Consider the following 25,103-nt stretch of genomic DNA (forward strand, 5'->3'; position numbering starts at 1 on the left):
CATCCATGCCTCAGGCTTCAATTACCACTTGCTCATGAGCACCCCCTGGCTTCCTTCGGAGATGTGTTCCTGACCACGTTATAGTGTACACTAGCAATATACACACAAGCCACACAAACACACACATCCACATATAAGTATTGTCAAATGTGTAATTATAAATATAGGTGATAAGCTGTGCAATGAATGTTTATGTCTCCCCAGAATTCCTATGTTTAAGTCCTAACCCTCAACATTAGGAGGTGGGTCCTTTGGGAGAGGACTAGGTTATGAGGGCAAAGCCTTCATAAATGGGATTAGCCCTCTTACAAAAGAGGCCCCCGAGAGCACTCACTCTTTGAGCTATGTGAGGATACAAGAAGACGGCAGTCTGTAACCCAGAAGAGAGTCCTCACCAGAACACGCTGGAACCCTGAACTCAGATTTCCAGCCTCCAGAACTGAGAACTATTAATACATTTCTGTTGTTTATAAGCCACCCACTCTACATACAGTACTTTGTTATAGCAGTCCCAGCTAAGACAATCTGATTAACACCCATCTCCCTGACCAACCTGTAAGCTCCATGAGGGCAAAGATGGTCACCTGTGCTTTGTTCACCATATCCACCTACTGTGTGTCAAATGAATAAACAACTATGTGACTGCTACTCTTATTAAGAGTCTCCAGTGGATCCCACTATCTAGTGAAATTGCAACCCCTGAACACAGCATGCAAGGTGCTTCACACGCTAAGCTCTACCTCGCCTTTCTGGACTCATCTCCAGCCATGCTCCATGTTTACCTTACTCTCAAATGACACTGCACTGCTCATGTTCCACAATGAAACTCTGTATTTTCAGGCAAGATGTCTTTCTGCATGCTCCTTCTTCTGCCTGCAATTCGCATCTCCATCCAACAGTCTATCTGGAACCTGCCTAATTTTCAGATGAGGCTCAGCTCCAAAGTCACCTCTTCGATGTTCCTTGGCTTGGTCTTACTCCATGCATCCCACCACATCTCCTGTTCCCCACCCCCAGCACAATTCATTGCTCCACTGCCTGTATGTCTCTAGTACTACATGCTAATATACATAATTACAATATTAGAATTATTTATGTATGTGTCTGTTTCCCCAACTCATTGTGACCTTCAACATCCCTACCCTTGACCTGACACATGGGTCAGTTACTGTTAGTTGAAATGAACTGAAATGAATACATTACATATTTGAAGTGATTCAGGAGCCCATCAGATATAGACATAAAATCAGAAGGTATAACTTTTAAATATGTGCCATAAAACAGGGAAGAGGTATATTCTGATATTAAATTATATTGAAATCACATATTCACATTAAAATAACTCATGAAGACTAGATCAGCCTAAGGAACAGTAAAGTAGGGATAATAAAAATTCATTTGGTAGCAAGGGATAGCCAGACTTTAAACAGTGTGAAGGAGTTCTGTAAACTCTAAATCACTATATAACTTTTAAGTGCTATTCACCATTATTTGCAAACGAAGTGGTTACTATGCAGAAAAGATTTTTTCTCCACCGTGGGTTCATCCTAAACCACTTCCAAAATAGGAAGATGGTCAACAATGCAAATGACTAAGAGAAAATAACTCCCTTAGGAGCTGAAGCAGAAGTGGAATGGAGTCAGGCCTTATCACCTCCAGCAACTGTTCCCTTTCTCTAGCCAATTAATGAAGCTCAAGGCAGAAACACAAAGCTGACTCAAAAGATAGATTCTTCCAGAACCAATTCCAATGCAGCCATGCCTGCTGCTTCCCCTTTGTCCTCAACAGGAGTTAGACCTGTACCTTCCCCTGGCCCACAGGAGAAAGAAAGCAAGTTCAACTCAATTGTTGTAAGACCCCGCCTGAGGACGGCGCCAAGTGCTAAGTCCCAATACAACAGGGCAACGCATTCGTGCCCTAGCCAAACCTAAAACATCTAAGAAATCAAGAAGTGGTAGCAAGAACATGTATTCTACAGACTGACTGTAGATATAGTTTTGCTGTGTCCCCACCCAAATCTCATCTTAAATTGTAGCTCCCAAATTCCCACGTGTTGTGGGAGGGACCCAATGGGAAGTAATTGAATCATGGGGGTGAGTCTTTCCTATGCTGTTCTCGTGATAGTGAGTAAGTCCCACAAGGTCTGATGGTTTTATAAAGGGGATTTCCCCTACACAAGTTCTCTCTTGCCTGTTGCCATGTAAGTAAGACATGCCTTTTGCCTTCCACCATGATTGTGAGGCCTCCCCAGCCACGTGGAACTGTGAGTCCACTAAACTTCTTTTTCTATACAAATTACCCAGTCTCAGGTATGTCTTTATCAGCAGTGTGAAAACAGACAAATACACAGACCAGTATGAGCTCAAATCCCAGCACTGGCAGAAGTAATCCGTGGTGGGAGAAGTTGGCAAAGCAGTTATTCTAAGAAGGAGAGGTGTGGTAGAGATTGGCACATGAGGCCGGGTGCAGTGGCTCACACCTGTTATCCCAGCACTTTGGGAGGCCAAGGTGGGTGCAAGTTCAAGACCAGCCTGACCAACATGAAGAAACCCTGTCTCTACTAAAAATACAAAATTAGCCAGGCATGGTGGTGCATGCCTATAATCCCAGCCTCTTGGGAGGATGCGGCAGGAGAATCACTTGAACCCATGAGGCGGAGGTTGCAGTGAGCCAAGATCACACCATTGCACTCCAGCCTGGGCAACAAGAGTGAAACTCCATCTCAAAAAAAAAAAAAACAAAGGGATTGGCACATCAGACACAGTGGTTACACGGGTGTGTTCACTTTGTGGAAATTCATCAAACTGTTTACTTATTTATGTCTCTGAGCTTTTGTCTCATCTCCAAAAAAAAAAAAAAGAAACAAAACTATATTCCATAGTGTTGTCCTAGAGTTAATATATTTGAAATAATGAAATATTAAATAACAAATTAAGTGATATAGTAGATAATAGTTTATATGTTAAAAATGAAATAAAGTATATTAAAAAGAGCTTGGCTTAATACTTGGCACAAAGCACGGACTCCAGCATTGATAACTGCATCATCAAGTTCTCACGCTAGGCCCTCTGCCCCAGGAGACACAAGCCATGTTCTGCTCCAGCTGGTTCATATAGGGCAAACTGATGCCTGTGACTTCTGCCTGAAACAGTGGCTCGGGAAGGAAACATGGGGTATCCCTGAAACTTTCTAAACAAATGCTGTATAGCAGTCCAGAAATAGCTTAGTTTTGGCCAGGTGTGGTGGCTCATGCTTATAATCCCAGCACTTTGGAAAGCCAAGGCAGGCAAATCACCTAAGGTCAGTTCAAGACCATCCTGGCCAACATGGTGAAACCCCGTCTCTACTAAAATTAGAAAAATTAGCTGGGTGTAGTGGTGGGTACCTGCAATCTCAGCTACTCGGGAGGCTGAAGCAAGAGAATAACTTGAACCAGGGAGGAAGAGGTTGCAGAAGAGCTGAGACCATGCTGTTGCACTACAGCCTGGGCAACAGAGTGAGGTTCCATCTCAAAAAAAAAATAGGGATTAGTTTCATATGGCAGCAAATACTAACCTTTCCCTCCTCTTCTCAGCCACGTAGCAGAACTCTTATCACTGATTCAGTGAAGTAAAGAGGAGAGCAATTCACACAGAATCATGACATCATGGTACTGAAGAGAACTTGCGTTCAAACTGCTGCAAACCCAGCATTTTGCAGGTGGGAAACCTGACATATGTAGAAGCTGCACGACCGGTCCAAATTCACACTGCTAGGAGGACCTTGATTTCCTGACTCCAGCCTAGAGTTCTTTCCATAAACAGGAAACAACGTTGAGACTTTTAAAAAATTTACATTGAGTTCATCCAAGGGGAATTGTGAAACAATTTCCACTTCGGCAATATTGGCAACCACAAGAGCAAACCAAGAGGAGCATCAGCCAGGTGTGATGGCTCACACCTGTAATCCCAGCACTTTGGGAGTCTGAGGTAGGCAGACCACGAGGTCAAGAGATCGAGACCATCCTGGCCAACATGGTGAAACCCCATCTCTACAAAAAATACAAAAATTAGTTAGGTGTGGTGGTGCGTGCCTGTAGTCCCAGCTACCCGGGAGGCTGAGGCAGGAAAATCACTTGCACCTGGGAGGCAGAGGTTGCAGTGAGCCGAAATTGCACCACTGTGCTCCAGCCTGGACAACAGAGTGAGACTCTGTCTCAAAAAAAAAAAAAAAAGGAGCATCTTGTGCTGGCCTCTTTCCTTCTTGGTCTGATGGCAGAGCCCCCTGCTACCACAATAATACCGTAGTGGCACCATCATACCCTGTCTGTAAACCACGTGACTCTGCCAAGGCCAGAGTATTCCATTCCTAGACACTGGAATGGAACTTTGTGAACCTGAACACAGTGAAACAGGCCCAATATGAAGCAAGTGTGCGCGTCAAGTTCCTGAACCTCTGAAAAGTGGACCACACCCCATCAGCATCACACAAGTGTGGGAAAAGCTGACAAGTTACAATGTGTAAGGAAGTTGGGAATGTGCTATACAGTTGCACCAACATTATTATTAATCATTTACTATGTAATTGCTTCCAAAACCAAGTTTTGGAAAAGCCAAGCCTTTTCATCCTCTAGTTAAAAAACGAAAGCTTTTATAATCATTTTGTCATCATGTGAAACATTTCCAAAACCCATTCTTTCCAAATTAGAAAAATGGATTTCCTATTTCCTTTCTAGAAGATCACACACACACACAAAAATCTCACCTTGCATTGTTCATTCCCAGTATCTTACCTGTGAATATTGGATACATTGGCAGTGACCATGATTGCATAGCACATTAACACCAGCACAAAAAGATGCACAGAGTACCTTTAAGACATAATAGGTAGGGGGAGGAGTAATGAATATATTTCATATTAACACACCTTTTGGTCACCCAAAATGTGAATCCATCACCATCCCCGCCAAAAACACAAATGATCAATGATCAGTAACTCGTGTTTATATGAGAGAAAATAAACCAAATATTTTTCTTCTATGTAATTAAGATGCTGTATCTTAAAATGACACAGGGAACTCATGACACAGTTTGCCAACTGCAGGGCTAATAATGTCAGGAATCCATAAATGGAATGCTTACACTTTTTTCACATATGCAATTAAGAGTCCAGAGAGATGAGTTCTTTCTTTAAGACTTTATTTTTTAAACTGGGCTTCCCCAGATACCAAGACTTCTACCTGGTGGCTGATTTAAAATACCTGTCCTTTCTCAGATATTTGTTGAAGGAATAGGGGCAGAATTCTAGCATAGTACCCTGAACAAATGCACAAAATTCCTGAAGGTGTACTTCTCAATATGTTGGTCTCAAAAGCTTCTTCCCTAACACCTTTCAGCGTATTTGCCCAGCTTACTAGTAGAAGAAAGTACAATTGACCAGCTTTCCCTGTTAAAGAATGATTCGCATTCCCCCAAGATCTGCACCAAACACATTGTTCTACTCTGGTGAAATCCAGGACTTACACTCACGTCTCTAGCAGTAATGCAAGAAGTACATCAACATCTACAATAGTTAGGAAAGGTTCCTTTGGGGAAAATTAAACCTTATAACATCCCATTTACACGACTGGGAAGGATCTGTAGAAGTCTAATTTTAAGAAAAAATGGGCTGGGCACGGTGGCTCATGCCTGTAATCCTAACACTTTGGGAGGCCAAGGCGGGTGGATCGCCTAAGCTCAGGAGTTTGTGACCAGCCTGGGCAACATGGTGAAACCCGTCTCTACTAAAAAATACAAAAAAAGATTACCTGGGCATGGTGGTATGCACCTGTAATCCCAGCTACTCAGGAGGCTGAGGCAGGAGAATTACTTGAACCCAGGAGGTGGAGGTCGCAGTGAGCCGAGATTGCGCCACTGCATACAGCTTGGGCCACAGAGAGCGTAATTAAAAAACAAAAAAATTAAATTGGAAAAAAAAAAAGAAAGAAAAAATGAACTATACTGACTTCCAATGGATGGTCAGTTTATTGGCTCTCATAGTAATTGGAGATTCCAGGTTCTTACAGTAAATGGAGATTCCTGCAATGTCCTCATTATCCTACTATAAGGTATTTACAATATAACATTTTATAATACATATTTTATAATACCATCTATTTCTTGCTTTAGTGCAATTCCAAGAACATTGCCACAAAACATCCAAATGACCAAATTAGAACATATGAGACTCATACTCACCAGCCGAAACAAAAGATGACAAAATAGATGCCAAAAATGGTGGCAACTGCATGCCGGACATCAGAGCTGGTTGTACCAGGACGTAAGTAGATGCGAAACCAGAAAGCAGCAAACAGAGCAACAAGCTGGCATACCACAAAATTCACCTATGACAGGGAAGAGAAAATGAAAACCTTTATTGTTTCACCTTTCTGGGAATTTGCTCTTGTTTTTTGCAGATTTCCACATCAAGAGGCTTCTCAGACTTGGATTTGTTCTTTCTCCCCAGTAGATTGTTTGGAAGAGGAAATGAATATAACAGAACAAGATAACCATACCCTCGTGTGGTATAAGATGCGACAAACCCAACAGTTTCTTCTCTAACCTTTAAGACTGGCCAAGGTTGCCTTCCCACCCACAAGCAGGGGGCTTCTCATGGAAACAGCCTAAGCTAACTGTGAGCTCTGTTTAGTGGGCCTCTTTTCTCACCCTCAGCAGGACCCTAAGACGAAGAAGGTATTAGATGCAAAGTTTGACAAAAGAGCTCCCTTATTTGGTACCTAGGAAATCAAATTGTTCTCCAAAGTGATCACCACTTGTTTTCTGACTCTGCGAATGACTCACATTCCCTAATACTGGTACTAAACCCATTGTTCTACTCTAGCAAAATGCAGGACTTACAACAATGTCTCATTTTAAACCGGCATCCAATAAACAAGAGCTTTCCTCAAATTCAAGGTGTGACACTGCAGACCTACAAATAGTGACACAGCCCTGCATTCAACGTCCAGTGCCAAGCCTGTCCAGTTATGCAGGGTAGACACCAAATTTCCTTACAAAATCTCAGTGGTCTACCTCTTGAGAATATTGTGCCTAAAAGAAAACAAAAAATTTACTGAAATCTACAGAAAAGGTCAGCTGATTTTAGAAAGCAATAAGCAAATATGTACCTTTGCAATTTATATTTACCCAAAATCAAATTCCAAATACATTAAGTGGTTTAACCATTCATTAAAACTAGAAAAGTAACTTAAACTCTTCGAAATATTCAAAACTGAAACCTCAGTATGAATTCACTTTTAGAAGGCACTTAATTGAAAAGAGACCAAAGATAGAGACACAACTTCAGCATCAACATTTCATGCTTCAATAAACTGCTGCTGATAACAAAACTCATTAGGGCTGAGCTGGGAGGTAGGGCTGGAGGGAGCAGAAATCAACTCCATTTGAGCTCATTTTGTTTGCCCAGTGAAAAACAATACTTTGGACCCTTTATGACTCATAGAAAATATTGCTTTCAGAAAATTTCTGTTTTGGTTTTTTAAAAGTTGACGGTTGGCCGGGTGCGGTGGCTCATCCCTGTAATCCCAGCACTTTAGGAGGCCAAGGCAGGCAGGTCACCTGAGGTCAGGAGTTTGAGACTAGACTGGCCAACATGGTAAAACCCTGTCTCTGCTAAAAATACAAAAATTGGCTGAGCTTGGTGGCGGGTGCCTGTAATCCCAGCTACCTGGGAGGCTGAAGCAGGAGAATCGCTTGAACCCAGGAGGCAGAGGTTGCAGTGCCACTGCACTCCAGCCTGGGCAACACAGCAAGACTTCATCTCAAAAATTTTAAAAAAACCAAATAAATAAATGAAATAAAAAAGTTGACCTTATTGAGTTTCACCTTTCCAAGAAAACCTGTTCTCACCACTGCCCACCTTTACTTTCTATCTTGAAAGATAGAGAAGTGACTTGTGAGCCTGTCCTGCATGATTTGGTCATATCTTTTCATCTAGGCTGAATGAACAGCCAAGGAAAACACACAAACAAAATGTATTTAGAAAAAGAATCACCTTAGCAAGGTTCAAGACTCACATTCCCTAAGACTGGTACTAAATCCATTGTTCTACTCTAGCAAAATGCAGGACTTACATCAATGTCTCATTTTAAAGTGGCATCCAATAAACAAGAGCTTTCCTCAAATTCAGGGTGTGACACTGAAGATCTATAAATGGTGACAGAGCCTTGCAATCAACATCCAATGGCAACTGGAAAGTCCAAAAGTTATAATAGGTGATAGATCACACGTTCTTTCATTCTCACAGCCCAGCCTGCAACCATAGCACAACTCAGGAAAGTGGCCACAGGGAAATTTCCAGCATTCTTTTTGATTTGGCCAGAATTATTGAGCATGTACACATGAGGAATGATTTGGAGGATGGAGTGTGGTTCTTAAGAGTGTAGTCCCCCAACCAACAGCATCCACGTCCCCTTGGAAACTTGCTAGAAATGCACATTCTTGGGGCCCACCCTAGCCCTACTGAATTAGACATTTCCTAGGCAGGATCCGGCAATTTGTGTTCTAACCACCCCAACACCCAGGTGACTGTGATACACACTCAAGTTTGAGAACCACAGGGATAGAAGAGAAAGAAGGTATGTTCCCTGCTTTCAAGGATCTTATCATCTAACTAGGAAAACAACACAAGTAACCTAAAAGTAATTGTGAAATAACAGTAAGAGACTGTCTCTACCCTACAATCAAGAAAAGAGGATTTACATGCTCTGGGCTTCGATTTATTTATTTCTAAAATGTGTGCTTTGGGGGAATTGGTGTCTAACATCTCTTCTAGGTCTAATGGTCTCTGATTCTATATCTAACCTGTGTTTAAAAAAAAAATTAATTGGGAGGCCAGTAGGCTGAGATGACTCTGGTGCCTTGGGTTCCCTCATAAGCAAGCCAAAACCTAATTCAGAGGGAATAGTCATAGCCCAGAAAAACAAGCTTGACCAATCAGAAACTACCAACTAAGCTCCAGCTAGAGGCTTCACCAATCAGAAACTACCTACCAAACTCTAACTAGAGACTTTACTAATCAGGAACCACCAAATAACCTCTAAGTAAGGGCTATCCACTTTAACTCATCAAATATTTTCTTGGGTTTTGCTTCTTTGAACACCTTATAAAAGTTTCCCCCAGTCCCTTTTGGTAGAGCCCAAAGTGCTTGCAGGCTGGTGTTGCTTGACTCATGAACCACCGAATGTTCAAATAAATGCTTTAAAATTTTAATGTTATACACATTACACCAATGTTATACCAAAGAGTATAACCAATGTTATACTCTTTTTACACCAGAGTCCTTTCCTTGACTGTTAATGGTAAATGCCTAAACTCAAGACTTCATCATGGATTAAAAGCTGCCCTCTACATACAGACTCAACCTGCTCCACCACCCTCTCCCCAAGAGGGAATCCTGGATGGCCAGCAGAGTGCTCCACGGCAAACTGCTCTCAAGCAAAAGCAGAAACACACAACAGCACCACGCAGTTCTAGCAGGAGGGTTCTAGCAGATATAGGATTGCTTTTCAGTGACCACACGTGTACATCTTATAAGGTACAGGCTGAACCAGACTGAGATACCACTTCACAGCTATTAGTATGGCTATTATATATTTTTATAAACAAAACAGAAAATAGTAAGTATTCACAGAGATGTAAAAACATTTGAACCCATGTGCACTGCTAATGGGAATGCAAAATGGTGCAGTCAGTATAGAAGATGGCATGGAAGTTCTTTAATATGCTAAACATAGAATTACTATATGATCCAGCAATCCTACTTCTAGGAATGAGCCACGAATAACTGAAAGCAGGGTTTTTAAGAGATATTTATACCCACATATTCATAGCAACATTATCACAATAGCCAACATGTGGAAGCTGCCCAAATCAATGGATGAATAAACAAAATGTGGTATACACATATAATGGACTATTCAGCCTTAAAACAGAAGGAAATTCTGATACATGCTACAACATGTATGAACTTTCAAGGCATTATGCTAAGTGAAACAAGCCAATCACAAGGTACAAATATGGACAAGTATGCTTCCACTTACATGAGATTAACCTAGAGGACTCAAATCCAGAGATAGCCAATAGAATGGTGGTTGCCAGATACTAGAGAAAGAAAGTAATGGAGTTATTGTTTAATGGGTATGGAGTTTCTGTTTTGCAAGGTAAAAAGAATTCTGGAGATGGATGGGGGTGATGGTTACACAACAATGTAAACATACTCAATGCCACTAAACTGTATGCTTAAAATGGCTAACATAGTAAATGTTATGTTATGTTATGTACAGTTTGCCACAATTTTTTTTAAAAAGGTCCAGGCTGGAGTGTGATATGAATCTGTGTTGGCTGACTCGTATCTACACTCGCGGCTGGTGGAGTATATAACCATCTCTGCAGCCAAGTGCAGCTGGCTCCGATCACAATTCATACAGGCACAGAGTTCAATTTTTGTTCCTTTCTTCTATAAAGGATCAACAAAATCAGAGGCCTGATCTTTTAGATGTACATCCTGGAATTATTTTGATTTGATGATATATGGGATCTGCTTCCAAATAATCTAATGGGATCTAATAGGAATGGGTGAATGGGATAGTAGAGATCAACAGTTCTCAACTGAGGCTGATGTGCTCCCACCCAGACATTTCTGGTTGCCATAACTAGAAGAAGGGGTGAGTGTACCAATGGCATCTAGAGATCAGCGATGTCGTTAAACATCCTAAAAGGAACAGCATAGCCTCCCACAACAAAAAAATTTCCAGCCCAAAATGTCAGTAAGTGCCAAAGTTAAGAAACTCTGGTAGAACACAGTTAGATGAGCCAGATTGGGTATGAGTTGGAAATTGTTGAAGCTGAGTGTCGGGCACAGGAAAGTTCATTCTACTAATCATTCCACTTTGATGTATGTTTGAAATTTTCCATAACAAAGCCTTTTTTTAAAAAAAATTACAAAACTCTGGAAAGCAAATCACTAGCCTAAGATGATACAGATTTTAAACCCTGGTGATTCTAAGCACTTGAAACTGAAAAGTTCTTTTTATCCACATCAGAGAAACACCTAAATCAGGGAAGTAATATACATAAGTTAAGAAACAATTAAGAAACAACTAAATTAAGAAACAAACTAAAACAAAAAATGGAATGTCTTAATAGGAAAAGAACCACCTTTTATGAAATGATCAAATGTCCATTAAGCAATGAACCAAATCGCCCAGGGGCAGTGGCTCACGCCTGTAATCCCAGCACTTTGGGAGGCTGAGGCAAGCGGATCACGAGGTCAGAAGACCGAGACCATCCTTGCTAACATGGTGAAACCCCATATCTGCTAAAAATACAAAAACAAAATTAGCTGGGAGTGGTGGCAGGCACTCCCAGCCTGCCTGGTGGTAGTCCCAGCTACTCAGGAGGCTGAGGCAGGAAAATGGTGTGGACCTGAGAGGCGGAGCTTGCAGTGAGCCAAGATCTCGCCACTGCACTCCAGCCTGGGTGACAGAGTAAGATTCTGTCTCAAAAAAAAAAAAAAAAGGAAAGAAATGAATCAAATCATAACAAATACAAGAGAAAAAGACCTGTCTTCAGTAATGATTAACTAATTGTGATCTCCCATCCTGTGACCAAAAATACAGTAAGTGGTTATAAGCAAAAGGTCAACGTAGAGTCAGGCTCGCTGGCTGCAAGATCTAGACCCACCACTTAGTGGAGAGTTACAAAAGCTCACTTTGTCTTGGTCCTCATCGATAAAAGGGAGGTAATAATAGTAGTTCTACTTCACAGGGTTGTTGTAAGGTCTAAACAAATCAAAAATGTAAGGTCACTTAAAACAGTTCCTTGCACTAATAAGCACTTGCTATTAATATTATTCTACATCTACTAAATTAACACTTGCATACATTGTGCACAGAATAAATGCATTAACTGGTAACTACTGTTGAGCTGTTAAGAACTTGCTTCTCCAGCCTCCTCCCTTCTTGCCTTCAATCATCTCCTTTTCTACCCAACATTTAGACAGCAGCCTAAGTCTTCTGTGTCCTTTCTTCCACAGGGAGAGGCAATATAGCCTAGGACAAAGAATCAATCTCTGGGTTGCCAGCTCCTAAGCCAAGTTCTTTGGGTTTTTTGTTTTGATGTGTGTAGTTGTTTTATTTTGTTTTGCTTGTTTTGTTTTTTGAGACAGGGTCTTGCTCTGTCACCCAGGCTGGAGTGCAGTGGTGTGATCTCGGCTCACTGCAGCCTCAACCTCCCAGGCTCAGGCCATCCTACCACCTCAGGCTCCTGAATAGCTGGGACTATAGGTGTGCACCACCATGACCAGCTAATTTTTCTTTTTAGTTTTGTAGACAGGTTTCACCATGTTGCCCAGGCTGGCCTTGAACTCCTGGGCTCAAGCAATCTGCCTACCTTGGCCTCTCATAGTGCTGGGATTACAGGCATAAGCCACCACACCTGGCCTCTAAGTCAAGTTTTATAAACCTGAAGTAGAGACAAATCTGAAAGTCAAATCAGTTTCCAGAAATTAGGGGAAAATAATTTTTTCTTTTTAATTCCAAAAGTTTATCTTCATAAATCAAAGCAAAGCTGAAGAAATTAACACAGTTTCTACCACAATTATAGAAGGAAGGAAAGCCCTGAATGATGGAAGGGCTACTTTTCTGCACAAAAGGAGATAGCAAGCTTGGTCCACGGGCTGGAGGAGGGATGTCTCCAGTTTCAGTGGGGACAGAACGAGCCCTTAGTTACATGTGTGAAGGCTCACATGACACATGAGCACAAAGGCACTGAAACCACAGAAACTGATGGGCTCCCTCAAGAAGTCTGGGATGATGAAGGTATCCCAGTTGAAGAGACAGTTGCCTGGCTTCTCAGAGTGCAGCCAAGGGAGGTGGCCAGCCCTGCAGGGAAGTCCTGCTACTGATAGGATGAGTGGCTGTCAAGGTACACAGACCTGGGTACTTCACAGCCTTTCTCCCAGGCTCTGGGAACAACCGAGAGGCAGGATGAGAGCTGGCGGACCTGAGGGGGTCTTAAAGTTGGACAGAAGAGACCATCAAGTGTGAACCATCCACTTGGAGCCATAGAAGGAGCTGCAGGGAGCAGCAGATACAACAACAAGAGGCCAACGTCAGGACCACAAGGATGTGTTCTATCAGAGCAGAGGAGAGCCAGGCCCCAATAGCAGGACCAGCTGTCCTTGCCAAGGCCAGGAAGGACTGTAAACTCCTCAGGGCTTAGTTCCTCCCCAGGTGAAGGGGTGCACAAGCCTTCAGTGTAACCAGTCCTACACTGGAATAGGTTGCCTAAAACTGCCCATGTAGCATGAAAGCTACATTAAATTTAGTTGGGAGAAACTTAAAAGTTACATTTGTAGCATCCTGTGTTGTGGCTGTACATTTCAACCCCACTATTATTGCCCCAATGGGAAATATGCCCAAAAATTCTGTATGAAAAATATTCATCTCAGCATGATTTCAAGTAGCAAAAAGAAGAAGGAATTTAAAAATTCAACAATTAGTAAAGGCAATGGTTAGCACAGGAAGCAAATAAAGGACGTGCCCTTCATCACTGTCCTTTTTTAGTGTAATACGGTCGTGTTTGCTTTAAGCCATAACTTCTGACTGATTCTTGGAAATTCATTCATTGGGTAATAAAAAGCTAAATACTGAAAAAATATTGAGGCATTATTTGCAAGACAAAATGATGTAAAAGCAACCTAAATAGAGGACAACAGAAGGATAGTAATCAATGGTAATAAACCCATTCAATAGAAAAGTATGTCATCATTAAAAACAGGCATTATAGGCTGGGCACAATGACTCATGCCTACAATCCCAGCACTCTGGGAGGCTGAGGCGAGAGGATTGCTTGAGACCAGGAGTTTGAGACCAGCCTGAACAACAAAGCAAGAACCCCATCCCTACAAAAAATAAAAAATAAAAAATTAGCTGGGCATGATAGTGAAAGCCTGTAATCCTAGTTACTCAGGAGGCTGAGGCAGGAGGATTGCTTAAGCTTGTAGTTCAAGGTTATGGAGAGCTATGATTATGCCACTGCACTCCAGCCTGGACAACAGAGTGAGACCTTGTTTCTTTAATTTAAAAAATGGGCAGTTTATAAAGTACCTGCCATAAAATGAAAAACATTTGAGATAACTAATGAATAAGATAACATAAAAGTATATGTATATTTACAACTATGTAAAAAAGGTAGCATGTAGAAAATGGCAAAAATAACGTGTAAAATAGAATAAAACTACTATATCAGGATGGCAGGAATCTAGGCGATTTTTTTTGTAAATTATTTTCATCATTTGGAAAGGTAAAACTACATGTAGAATTGCCCACACATTCCCTGTACAACCTACTGACACTCAGACACACAAACTGTGATACTCTAAGGAACTCATAATGCTTATGACTGGTATCCCCCCAAAATCCTTATTTTAATACTACTCTATCCTCAGTGTTGCAATTATTAGCACCTTATTTTAATACTACTTACTCTATCCTCAGCGTTGCGATTATTAGCACCTGCTACAAATAAAGTTTAGGGAGGAGTTGGGCATAAATGGAAGATGTTACACTGTAAAAAAAAAAAAAAAACTCATCTTAAAAAGACACTTTTTATAGACAGCAAAAGAAACAATGTATAACAGTTAACAGTTATGAAAGTAACAGTCAAGAGTAAAAACGTGGGTGGCCAAAGAAAATGAAAACATGAGCCAGCCTGCAGTGGCTCACGCCTGTAATCCCAGCACTTTGGGAGGCCAAGGCAGGCAAATCAGCTGAGGTCAGGAGTTTGAGACCAGCCTGGCCAACATGGTGAAACTCTGTCTCTACTAAAAATACAAAAATTAGCCAGGTGTGGTGGCATGCACCTGTGATCCCAGCTACTCGGGAGGCGGCTGAGGCAGGAGAATGGCTGGAACCTGGCAGACAGAGGTTGCAGTGAGGCAAGATCATATTAGTGCACTCCAGCCTGGGTAACACAGCAAGACTCTGGCGAAAGAAGGAGGAGGAGGAGGAGGAGGAGGAGGAGGAGAAGGAGGAGAAGGAGAAGGAGAAGGAAGAGAAGGAGAAGAAGGAGAAGGAGGAAAAGGAGAAGGAGAAGAAGAAGGAGAAGAAGAAGAAGAAGGAGGAGGAGGAGGAAATGAAAATATATACCTGATTACCGGCCTAAAAACAACCACATTAACCAACAGAATAGGACAGAGTCCACAAATAAGCCTACACTTCAATGTCTGTCGATTTTTGACAAAGGTGTGAAGAATGCACAATGTGGAGAGGATGGTCTTTTCAATACATGGTGTCGAGAAAACTGTATAAACACATACAGAAGAATGAAAATGAACTTTTATCTCATCCCTTATATAAGAATCAACTCAAAATGGATTAAAGGCTGAAATATAAGACCTGAAACTATAAAACTGCCAGAAGAAAATATAGGGGGAAACTATATGACACTGGTCTGGGCAGTGATGACTTGGATTTAACCCCAAAAGCACAGGCAACAAAAGCAAAAATAGGTCAATGAAAGCGCACCAAACTAAAAAGGTTCTGTGCAACAAAGGAGAAAATTAACAGAGTAAAGAGACAACCCACAGATTGGGAGGAAATATTTGCAAATCATAGAGGGCTCATATTCAAAATATACAAACAACTCCAACTGCTTAATAACAAGAAAATAAATAATTCTAATTACCAATGGGCAAAGGATCTGAATAGACCTTTCTGAAAAGAAGACATACAAATGGCCAGCAGATATGTGCAGAAATGCTCAACATCTCTAATATCAGAGACATGCACATTAAAACCACGAAGAGACATCACCTCACATGTGTTAGAATGACGATTATCAAAATGATGAGAGACAACAAGTGCTTGGAGAGCTTCTAGAGAAAAGGGAACGCTTGCACACTGTCAGGAGAAATGGAAATCAGTACAGCCATTATGGAAAACAGTACGGAAGTTCCTCCAAAAACTAAAACTAGAATTTGCCATATAATCCAGCAATCACACTTCTGGGTATATGCCTGAAGAAACTGAAATCAGTATGTTGAAGAAATATCTGCACTCCCATGCTCACTGCAACACTATAGCCTAGATATAGAAGCAATCTAAGTGCTATCAAGGGATGAATGGATTTTTTAAAATGTAGTCTAGATGCACAATGGAATACTATTCAGCCTTTAAAAAGCAGGAAGTTATGTCATTTGTGACAACATGATACGCCTAGAAGATACTGTGTTAAATGGCATAAGCCAGGCACAGAGAGACAAACACCATAGGATCTTAAATATATGTGGAACCTAAAAAAGTCAAAAAAGCAGCGAGTTTAACAGTGGTTACCAGAGCCTGGGGGTGGAAGGAAGCAGAGGAAGAAAGGGGAGATATTGATCAGGGGGTACAAAGTTACTGTTTGAGGTGATAGGTTATGTTAATTAGCCTGATTCTATCCTTCCACAATATACACATGTATCAAAACATCACATTGTACCCTATAAACATATACATTATTTGTCAATTAAAAATAAAATAAAACTTACAAAACATATGTATCATGATGTTCCTTAATAAACCCTTCACATTTAAAAGAAATATATACAAAGTTTACTTTTCTACTGATCCACTCCCTCCAGAGCAGCAAATAAAGTGGCACTTTCATTCATGACATCCAGCAATGTGCTCTCAACAATTGAAGTATTGTGTGGGCCTTTATGCAAGAGGGGACAGTAGAGTACAGCTATTTTGATCAGATTCTTACAGACAAGCAAGACTGACATAGCTCAGATTCAGCAAAAGCTCAATTTCCACAGCTCTTGCAAGATTTCAAAGACACTGCAAGGAAATAAAACACATGCCCAAGTGTTTGACTTCTTATTTCATCAAACCACAATCAAACTGTGTGCAAATTTTCAAACACAAGTCTTAAATCTATTCTAATGTGCTGCTAGAAAGACATTATTTGGGGATTTCTGTTCCATGGACTTCATACTTTTCCAACAAAACAACACACTTTGCCAGGAGTTAAAAACACCGCCTTTCTCCTAACCAAGAGATACAAACAGGCCATTTTTAACAAATAGCAAATATTAACGGTTCAAAAGTATTTCCCCTACTGCAGTGGTTTACCAGTGGCTCGCCAATGAGCAACAGCAACTGTCCAGTCCTGGAATGTCCAGTGTAACAAACTAAAAAGCTTCTGTACAACAAAGGAAAAAATTAACAGAGAAGAGACAACCTACAGATTGCCAGAAAATATTTGCAAATCATAAGGGCTCATATTCAAAATATGCAAAGAACTCCAACTGCTTAATAACAAGAAAATAAACACTCGGCAACACTGCCTTATATGCTCCAAGGCAAAACCAATCAAGTTAAACAATTCCTTATTTAATGGCAAGCCATTCTTCCACCACAAAGAGTACTCTTTTGCATTGCCCCCTACAAATAAATGTAGCTAGGAAAAAGTGCTAAAAATGCTTTCCTTCCTGTACCACAGAACAAAAGTGACTGTAGAATACCCTTGAGTTACTTTGCACTTTCAAAGGGATCCTTTGTTACACTTTCATTCCACACTCCTCAGAAAGTTGGCAAGAAGTATTTTTAAATCTCTAAAGAGCCTTCTTTCTCCCAGTTTGTGAATAAGCAAATATTATTTAAGATTGATAATCAATGTACACAATTTATAGCCCAAAAGACCTCTAATTCAGGGATCCCCAACCCCCCGGCCACAGACCAGTACTGGTCCATGGCCTATTAGGAACCAGGCCACACAGCAGAAGGTGAGTGGCAAGTGACCAAGAGACGCTGCATCTGTATTTACACCACTCCCCATCGCTTGCTAATTTACCACCTGAACTCCACCTCCTGTCAGATCAGCAGTGGCATTAGATTCTCAGAGGAGTGCAAACCCTATGGTGAATGTTCATGCCAGGGATGTAGACTGCACACTCCTTATGAGAATCTAATGCCTGATGATCTGTCACTATCTCCCATCACTCCAAATGGGACCATCTAGTTGTAGGAAAAGAAGCTCAGGGCTCCCACTGATTCTACATCATGGTGAGTTGTATAATTATTTCATTATATATTACAATGTATTAAGAATAGAAATCAAGTGCACAATAAATGTAATGAGCTTGAATAATTCTGAAACCATCCCCATCCCCCACCCCCACTCCATGGAAAAATTGTCTTCAACAAAACCAGTCCCTGGTGCCAAAAAGGTTAGGGACTGCTGCTCTAATTGAGATTTTGTCTAATCATCACAATAAATGCCATTTATCCAGTGCCTAATATGTGTTGGGCACAGTGATAAACCTTCCATAAATGACTCCATTGCAGCCTTCCCACACCTTAGGAAATAGCTCACTCCCACTTTACACAGGAGCCAAATGAAGAACAAAACAGTTAAGCGCACGGTGCAAGTTACAAAGTCAGGGAGTGGTAGAGCCAGGGTTTCAAATGCAGCCTGAGTTCTCTCATGGTATATTCCCTTGCTTCACTTTTAACCCCCAACATTCTCCCCAGAAATAATATCACTCAGGGAGAATTGAGTAATGGCCTGTATTCATTTTCTAGGGCTGCCACCACAAAATATCAAAAACTAAAGGGCAGGGTAGCGGGTAAAAAACAACAGAAATTTATTTTCTCACAGTTCAGGAGGCTGGAATCTGAGACTGAGGGTGTCGGCAGGGTTGGTTTCTTCTGAGACTTCTGTCCTTGGCTCCAGATGGCCATCTTCTCCCTGTGTCTTCCCTCTGTGTGTGTCTGTGTCCTAATCTCTTCTTACAAGGATACCAGTCATGTTGGATTAGGACCCACTATAATGACTTTCTTCACTACTAAGTTATTAAGTAATAACTTAATGACTGCTTTGAAAGCCCTGTCTCAAATACAGCCACATTCTGGGGTACTCAGGGTTTAGGACTTCAGCATTTAAATTTTGGGGGAACACATTTGACCCAAAACACTGTCCAATAAAAATCCTCTACTCAAACCCATGGAATGAAATAGACTTCCTTTTCTTTGCCCCTATAGCTAGGAAGCAGGTAAGACTGAAAGCAAAGGCTGTGTGGGATGCTGGGAGCCTCAGAGCCTGCTATCTGCCTGGAGGTGCCTCAGCCACTATAAACAGTGCCAGAGAGGGTTCTCCCAGCTCCTGTGTGTGTCCGAAGCTTATTAACCTATAATGGGTATAATGGGCTTACACATGTTGAGAAAGTTCATTATCCTTTGACCTTTCTTTTAAACACACAAGTTTTAAAGCAATAATAATCAGCATTTATTAAACACATATTATGTGCCATGGTCTCCACAAATATTGGCTGTTATTCTGCATGCTTCATGTCTACTATCTCATTTAATCTTCTCGACAACTGTCAATGTGCTACTGAGAAAACTCGCACAAAGTCAATGGCCCCAAAACCCTCAGCTGTAGGCAGCTCCATAAGTCAAACTGAGAGGCTCAGGCTGCCTGCAGTGGCCTCTCAAGATCTCATTCTTGTACAAGGGCAGATTTGAATTAAACTGATAGAGCTGAAAGTCCTTTCCAACAACTGTTCTTTGAGGCATGTATAAACTCTCTGTCTATAGTATAGTCATGAACCAAGCTTCTTTCCGTCAGTTCAGGGTATGTCCCCCATCCCTCTAGAATGGGATAATCCCTCTTTTAATGCTCAGAGAAAGTCCTTATACACTTGGTTAGAGATTATATTGTACATGGAGACTTTTGGCTTACCTTATTCTGCAAATATCATGTCACATGGATTAGTTACGATTTAGAATGAAAGCCCTTTAAAAACTTACTCCAGTGGCTAAAAGGTGGAAAATGATTGTGCTGTCTCTTTAGGCTTCGAGGCAAGAAAAAACCCTGAAGTACATAGGTGATATCTACATATTTCAGCCTGCCTCCCATCCCATAAATCAAATCCTTATAATGCTTGGCCCAGCAGGCAGGGAAGACTGTAAAGAACTCAGGACCATTTAGGAGTCTTAAAAACCCTGTCCACAAGCACGCCGTCAATCCCCTCCTCTGGAAATAAAACATTCCCATTAGAGTTAATTCCACTGTTAACCAGTTAAAAATGTTAACACTATTCATACTTTATTGTTAATAATATTAACATTGGCTAGCACTAATGTGCTGCATACCTCCCAGGAACTGTTTTCATTCCTTCTGCCTGTATAATTCCTTTTATCTTGACAACTCTCAACATGCTTTGAGGCTTCCATTCTACAGATATGGAAATTCAGTCACGGAGAGGTTAGAAAATGTACCCGAAATCATACACCCAGTCAGCCAGTCAGTGGCAACACTGGAATCTCATCTCAGGGAGTCTGGTTCTACTCAGGCACAACCTTTCTGCATGATTCAATATGTCACTTTCCAGATGAAGAAACTGGAGCCCCAAGACAGTACATGACCTGGCCTGGGTCACACAGTCTCTGAGCATCAGCGCTGAGACCAGAACTCAGGCATCCTGACTCCAGTCCAGCAGGCCTTCTGAGGATTCCCCAGCAGCCCTGGAGGTGGGGAGGGAGTAAATTGGGGTGCAGGGAGTCAGTGGGGGCGCATCTAGGAATAAGAGCCTGAGTAAAGAACTCTGGGCCTCCACAGGGAGTGAGGGGCACACACTGCAGAAGGGATCCCACTGAATAAGGAGGTGGAATGTTAGGGGATGACTTTATAACCTTGACTGGGGCCGGGGATGTCAAATTTTATAGAGAGAGATCACCACCAACAGCATGTATGTGTGCATGTGTCTGTATAATGTGTGTATACAATATATACATATTTTTAATATTTGTGTATATATTATGTACATAATATATACTTATATTTAATATAGAATAAATGCATATAAACTCTATATATAATATAAACATATATATTTAATAAAGAATGTGTGTACATGTATACACACACACATACAAACACACCCCATATATATATGTAACCTGAAATTTCTCCTGTGGCTCAGGTCCACCCACCTGGGCCTGCAGTCACCTTCTTTCAGTCTGGTTCCATCGTGAAAAGTAACCTCAAATAAGAGACCACGACCACTTACAAGGTTACATGGGTATGTGGGATACTAATAACATCTACTCTACCAGATTGTGGTGGGCACTAAATGGAACGTGAAGGTACTATGAAAGTATTTTGTATAGTACTCTAAAAGAACTATAAAGCTTCACAAGTATTAGATAGGCTCCAAAGTGGTAGCTAACTAGCAGGACCTCTCTAAGATAGCAGCTCTCAAAACGGGAATCAACCAAAGAGCTGTTTTTTTTTTGTTTTGTTTTTTTTTTTTTGGAAAACTAAAATTTAAAATGACTGATTTTAGAATCCCAATCCAGATCAGAATGTGTTGGGGGGGAGGGGGCGGGGGTGGGGAGTAAGGCATCTTTAAAAAAAAATTTTTTTTAAGTTCCAAGTCGATTTTAATATTCAGCCAGGGCTGAGATCTACAGCTTCAACTTATGATGCCAACTGGGAAGAAAGAGGCAGTTTAACGAGTGTATGTTAGAGTACACACATTCCCTGACTTATTTATGATGGTTCGACTTAACGATTTTTCTACTTTAAGATGGTGTGAAAGTGACTTGCATTCAGTAGAAACTGAACTTTGAGTACCCATACGACCATTCTGTTTTTCACTTTCAGTACGGTATTCAACAAATTACATAAGATACTCAACACTTTATTATAAAATAGCCTTTGTGATAGATTATTTTGCCCAACTGTAGTGTTCTGAGCATATTTAAGACAGTGTGGGCTAAGCTATGATATGGATAGGTTGGGCATATTCAATGCATTTTTTATTTTTCTGGTATTTTCAATTTAGGATAGGTTTTTAAGGATGTAACTCCATCATAGTTTGAGGAGCATCTGTAATTAAAGATTTAAATCAGGCATAAAATAGACAAGAGAAGCGAAGACTATTAGCAATTATCTGGTCCAAGCCCCTCATTTTGTGGGTAAGGAAACCGGTCCACAGAGGGGAAAGGTTACGGTGGCCAGATTCTCCTGACTCCATGGTCCAATCAGCTTCCACTTTATAAATGGATTCAAAACTACAAGTCCAAGAATTACAACATCTGTGCTTGATACTTTTTTGAGAACTAGTCCACATGTACCAGCTGACAGACTATGACTGCATCTTGGCTCTCTAACATTCCCTTACCACTCCATACACCCTGCTCCACGAACCTACAGAGGGGCTATGAGAAACGTTTGGCACACTGTGTGCCCAACTCTACGCAGAAGGCTTAAAAATGAATAGTGGGCTGGGTGCACTGGCTCACGCCTGTAATCCTAGCACTTAGGGAGGTCGAGGCTGCGTGGATCACTTGAGGTCAGGAGTTCAAGCCCAGCCTGGCCAATATGGTGAAACCCCATCTCTACTAAAAATACAAAAATTAGCTGGGCGTGGTGGTACACACCTGTAATCCCAGCTACTTGAGAGGCTAAAGCAGGAGAATCGCTTGCACCAAGGAGGCGGAGGTTGCAGTGAGCCAAGATCATGCCAATGCACTCCAGCCTGAGCAACAGAGCGAGACTCTGTTTCAAAAAAAAAAAAAAAAAAAAGAAAGAAAAAAAAAAGAATAGGGAAACCAGTTTGGTTAGAGTAGGTAAAAGTCATCTAAGCTAACTAACCCAACATCCTATATTCCAAAGATGGAATGAAACATATAAGAACTGCAGGTCCTTCTTCCAGGCATCTAGGAGAATTACGTACAAATGAAGTCCATTAAAATAAGCCATAGAGCTCAAGCTAATTTCATTTTATTATAAAATTAATGAATGCTCCTTTTTAAAAAATGAACAATACAGAAAAGTACATGAAAGAAGCTCACAGATCCCTCATAATCCCAACCTTCTATGTCTCCCTTTTTAGCAGATGGAACATACACTTTAATACTGTTTTCTATGTTTACTTTCAAAATCCAAAAATATACCCATATGCATTGAATTCTCCTTTACTTTTTTTTTTTTTTTTTTTGAGACGGAGTCTCACTCTGTCACCCAGGCTGGAGTGCAGTGGCCGGATCTCAGCTCACTGCAAGCTCCGCCTCCCAGATTTACGCCATTCTCCTGCCTCAGCCTCCCAGGTAACTGGGACTACAGGTGCCCGCCACCTCACCTGGCTAGTTTTTTTGTATTTTTTAGTAGAGACGGCATTTCACCGTGTTAGCCAGGATGGTGTCGATCTCCTGACCTCGTGATCCACCTGTCTCAGCCTCCCAAAGTGCTGGGAGTACAGCCTTGAGCCACTGCGTCCAGCCAGATTTCTCCTTTACTTTATCATAACCATGGTATAAAAACTACACTGTAACTTGTTTTTCATTCAACAAAAGATGGACATTTTTCCAAGTCAACTCATATTGAGCTAGCTTGTACTTTTTAAAGTTGCATAATATTCCACACAGTATGGCAGGTGTGGTAAACTTTCCCCATGTCTTAGATTTTCATAGAGAGAGGGTTATCTTTACTCCATTCCCTAGGAGGAAAAATATGGAAGGAACATTTCCCCTTTTTCTCCGCCCTGACTCCCTCCCACTCTCCTCCCCAGGGAAGGAGGACTGACTTAATTAACCAGCTGCTAAATTGAGAAGAGGCACTGAGCAGGCCCAGCTCGGGCCTTTGAGGACTTCTCTCTTTGGGAGCCAGCCTGCTTTTAGACAAAGGTATTCTCTGTTTTGTGCTCCCTGCACAGAGTTGTTGCACATAATGTTGTCCTGCCCACAGTGGTCCTGGAGTGTCTGCTCAGCAGCATCAGGAATTGGGTGGCCCAATCAGTGTCATTCAAGGATAAAGAAGTAGGAAAATTGCCAGGCGTGGTGCTATAATCCCAGCACTTTGGGAGGCCGAGGCGGGAGGATTGTTTGAGCTCAGGAGTTCAAGACCAGCCTGGGCAACAGAGTGCGACCTCATCTCTATGAAAAATTTTAAAAATTATCCAAACGTGGTGACTTGCACCTGTAGTCCTAGCTACTTGAGAGGCTGAGGTGGGAGGATCACTTAAGCCCAGCAGATCAAGCCTGCAGTGAGCTGTGATGGTGCCACTGAACTCTAGCCTGGGTGACAGAGTAAGACCCTGTCATGAATGAAAGGAAAGGAAAGGAAAGGGAAAGGGAAGGAAAAGGAGGGAAAGGGAAAAAAAAACGGAAAGAAAAGAAAGAGAAAATCCATTGTGGTCAATCAGTTTTATCATTAATGAAGATAATGATTTGATCTCCCTCTGTCTGTCTCTTGGGTCTTATTTCCAAACTGGTTCCACATCTAGGAGGAAAGCAGAGTGTTGTCTATTAGTTGCCCGAAACTCCAATACTATGGATGTGACATAATTTACTCAACCTTTCTACAACTTCCAAGTTCTTTTCAGTTTTTTTGCTATTACAAATAGCACCATAAAAATGATTGTATCTATATTTTCATGTACTGATAAATTTATGTCTATAAGATAAATTCCTTGCTTGATCAAGTAGTATATAATTTTTTAATTTTATAAATACCACCAGATCACATTCTCCAAAAGTTAAAGCAATGTTTTACTTCCCCCAATAACATGTAAGAGTATGTTCTCCTCACCCTTGCCAGCATAGGGTGCTGTTAATCTGTTAAATTTTTTTCAGTGAGATTGTGAAAAACTGATACTGCGTTAATTTTAATTTGCATTTTCCTTACTGCTGGTTGAACGCCTTTTCATTTATTATTGGCTTTGGCCAATGAGTTTATTACCCACTGAACTCACGTTTCTAAGTATTTGTTATAAAAAGGGTGGAGTTACCCAGATTAATTAGATGCACAGATTTTAATCAGTGGTAATTGAGAATTGGTATAAAGTTAAGAGAACAAGCTTAGACTGCTTGAGATAAAGTCCCACCCTAACCCCCGAGTTGTATAACATTGGCCAAATTATTTAGCCTGTGTCCCCAATTCTTCTTCTATAAAATAGGAATCATGTAACTACACTCACAGAATTAAGTGAGTTAACACGTCAAGTGATTCCACAGTGCCTGTCACAACATTAACTGTACAGTGCATGCTAGATATTATTAGTATCTCTTTTGT

At 41.1% G+C, this 25,103-nt stretch overlaps 1 protein-coding gene across 2 annotated transcripts in view; it reads right to left on the reverse strand.

Moving 5' to 3' along the window:
* The window catches only part of MBOAT1 (membrane bound O-acyltransferase domain containing 1), a 112,541-nt gene that overhangs the window by 44,283 nt on the left and 43,155 nt on the right, over positions 1-25,103 (reverse strand). For both annotated transcript variants that reach the window (XM_010354102.2, XM_030928062.1), the window contains exons 2-3: positions 6,216-6,361; positions 4,772-4,849 (exon numbers count right to left, since the gene is read on the reverse strand). In XM_010354102.2, the coding sequence (XP_010352404.1) occupies positions 4,772-4,849; positions 6,216-6,361 (224 nt within the window). The remainder of the gene's footprint in view (positions 1-4,771; positions 4,850-6,215; positions 6,362-25,103) is intronic.

Source organism: Rhinopithecus roxellana, chromosome 4 (genome assembly GCF_007565055.1).
Source record: "Rhinopithecus roxellana isolate Shanxi Qingling chromosome 4, ASM756505v1, whole genome shotgun sequence".
NCBI classification, from domain to species: Eukaryota; Metazoa; Chordata; class Mammalia; order Primates; family Cercopithecidae; genus Rhinopithecus; species Rhinopithecus roxellana.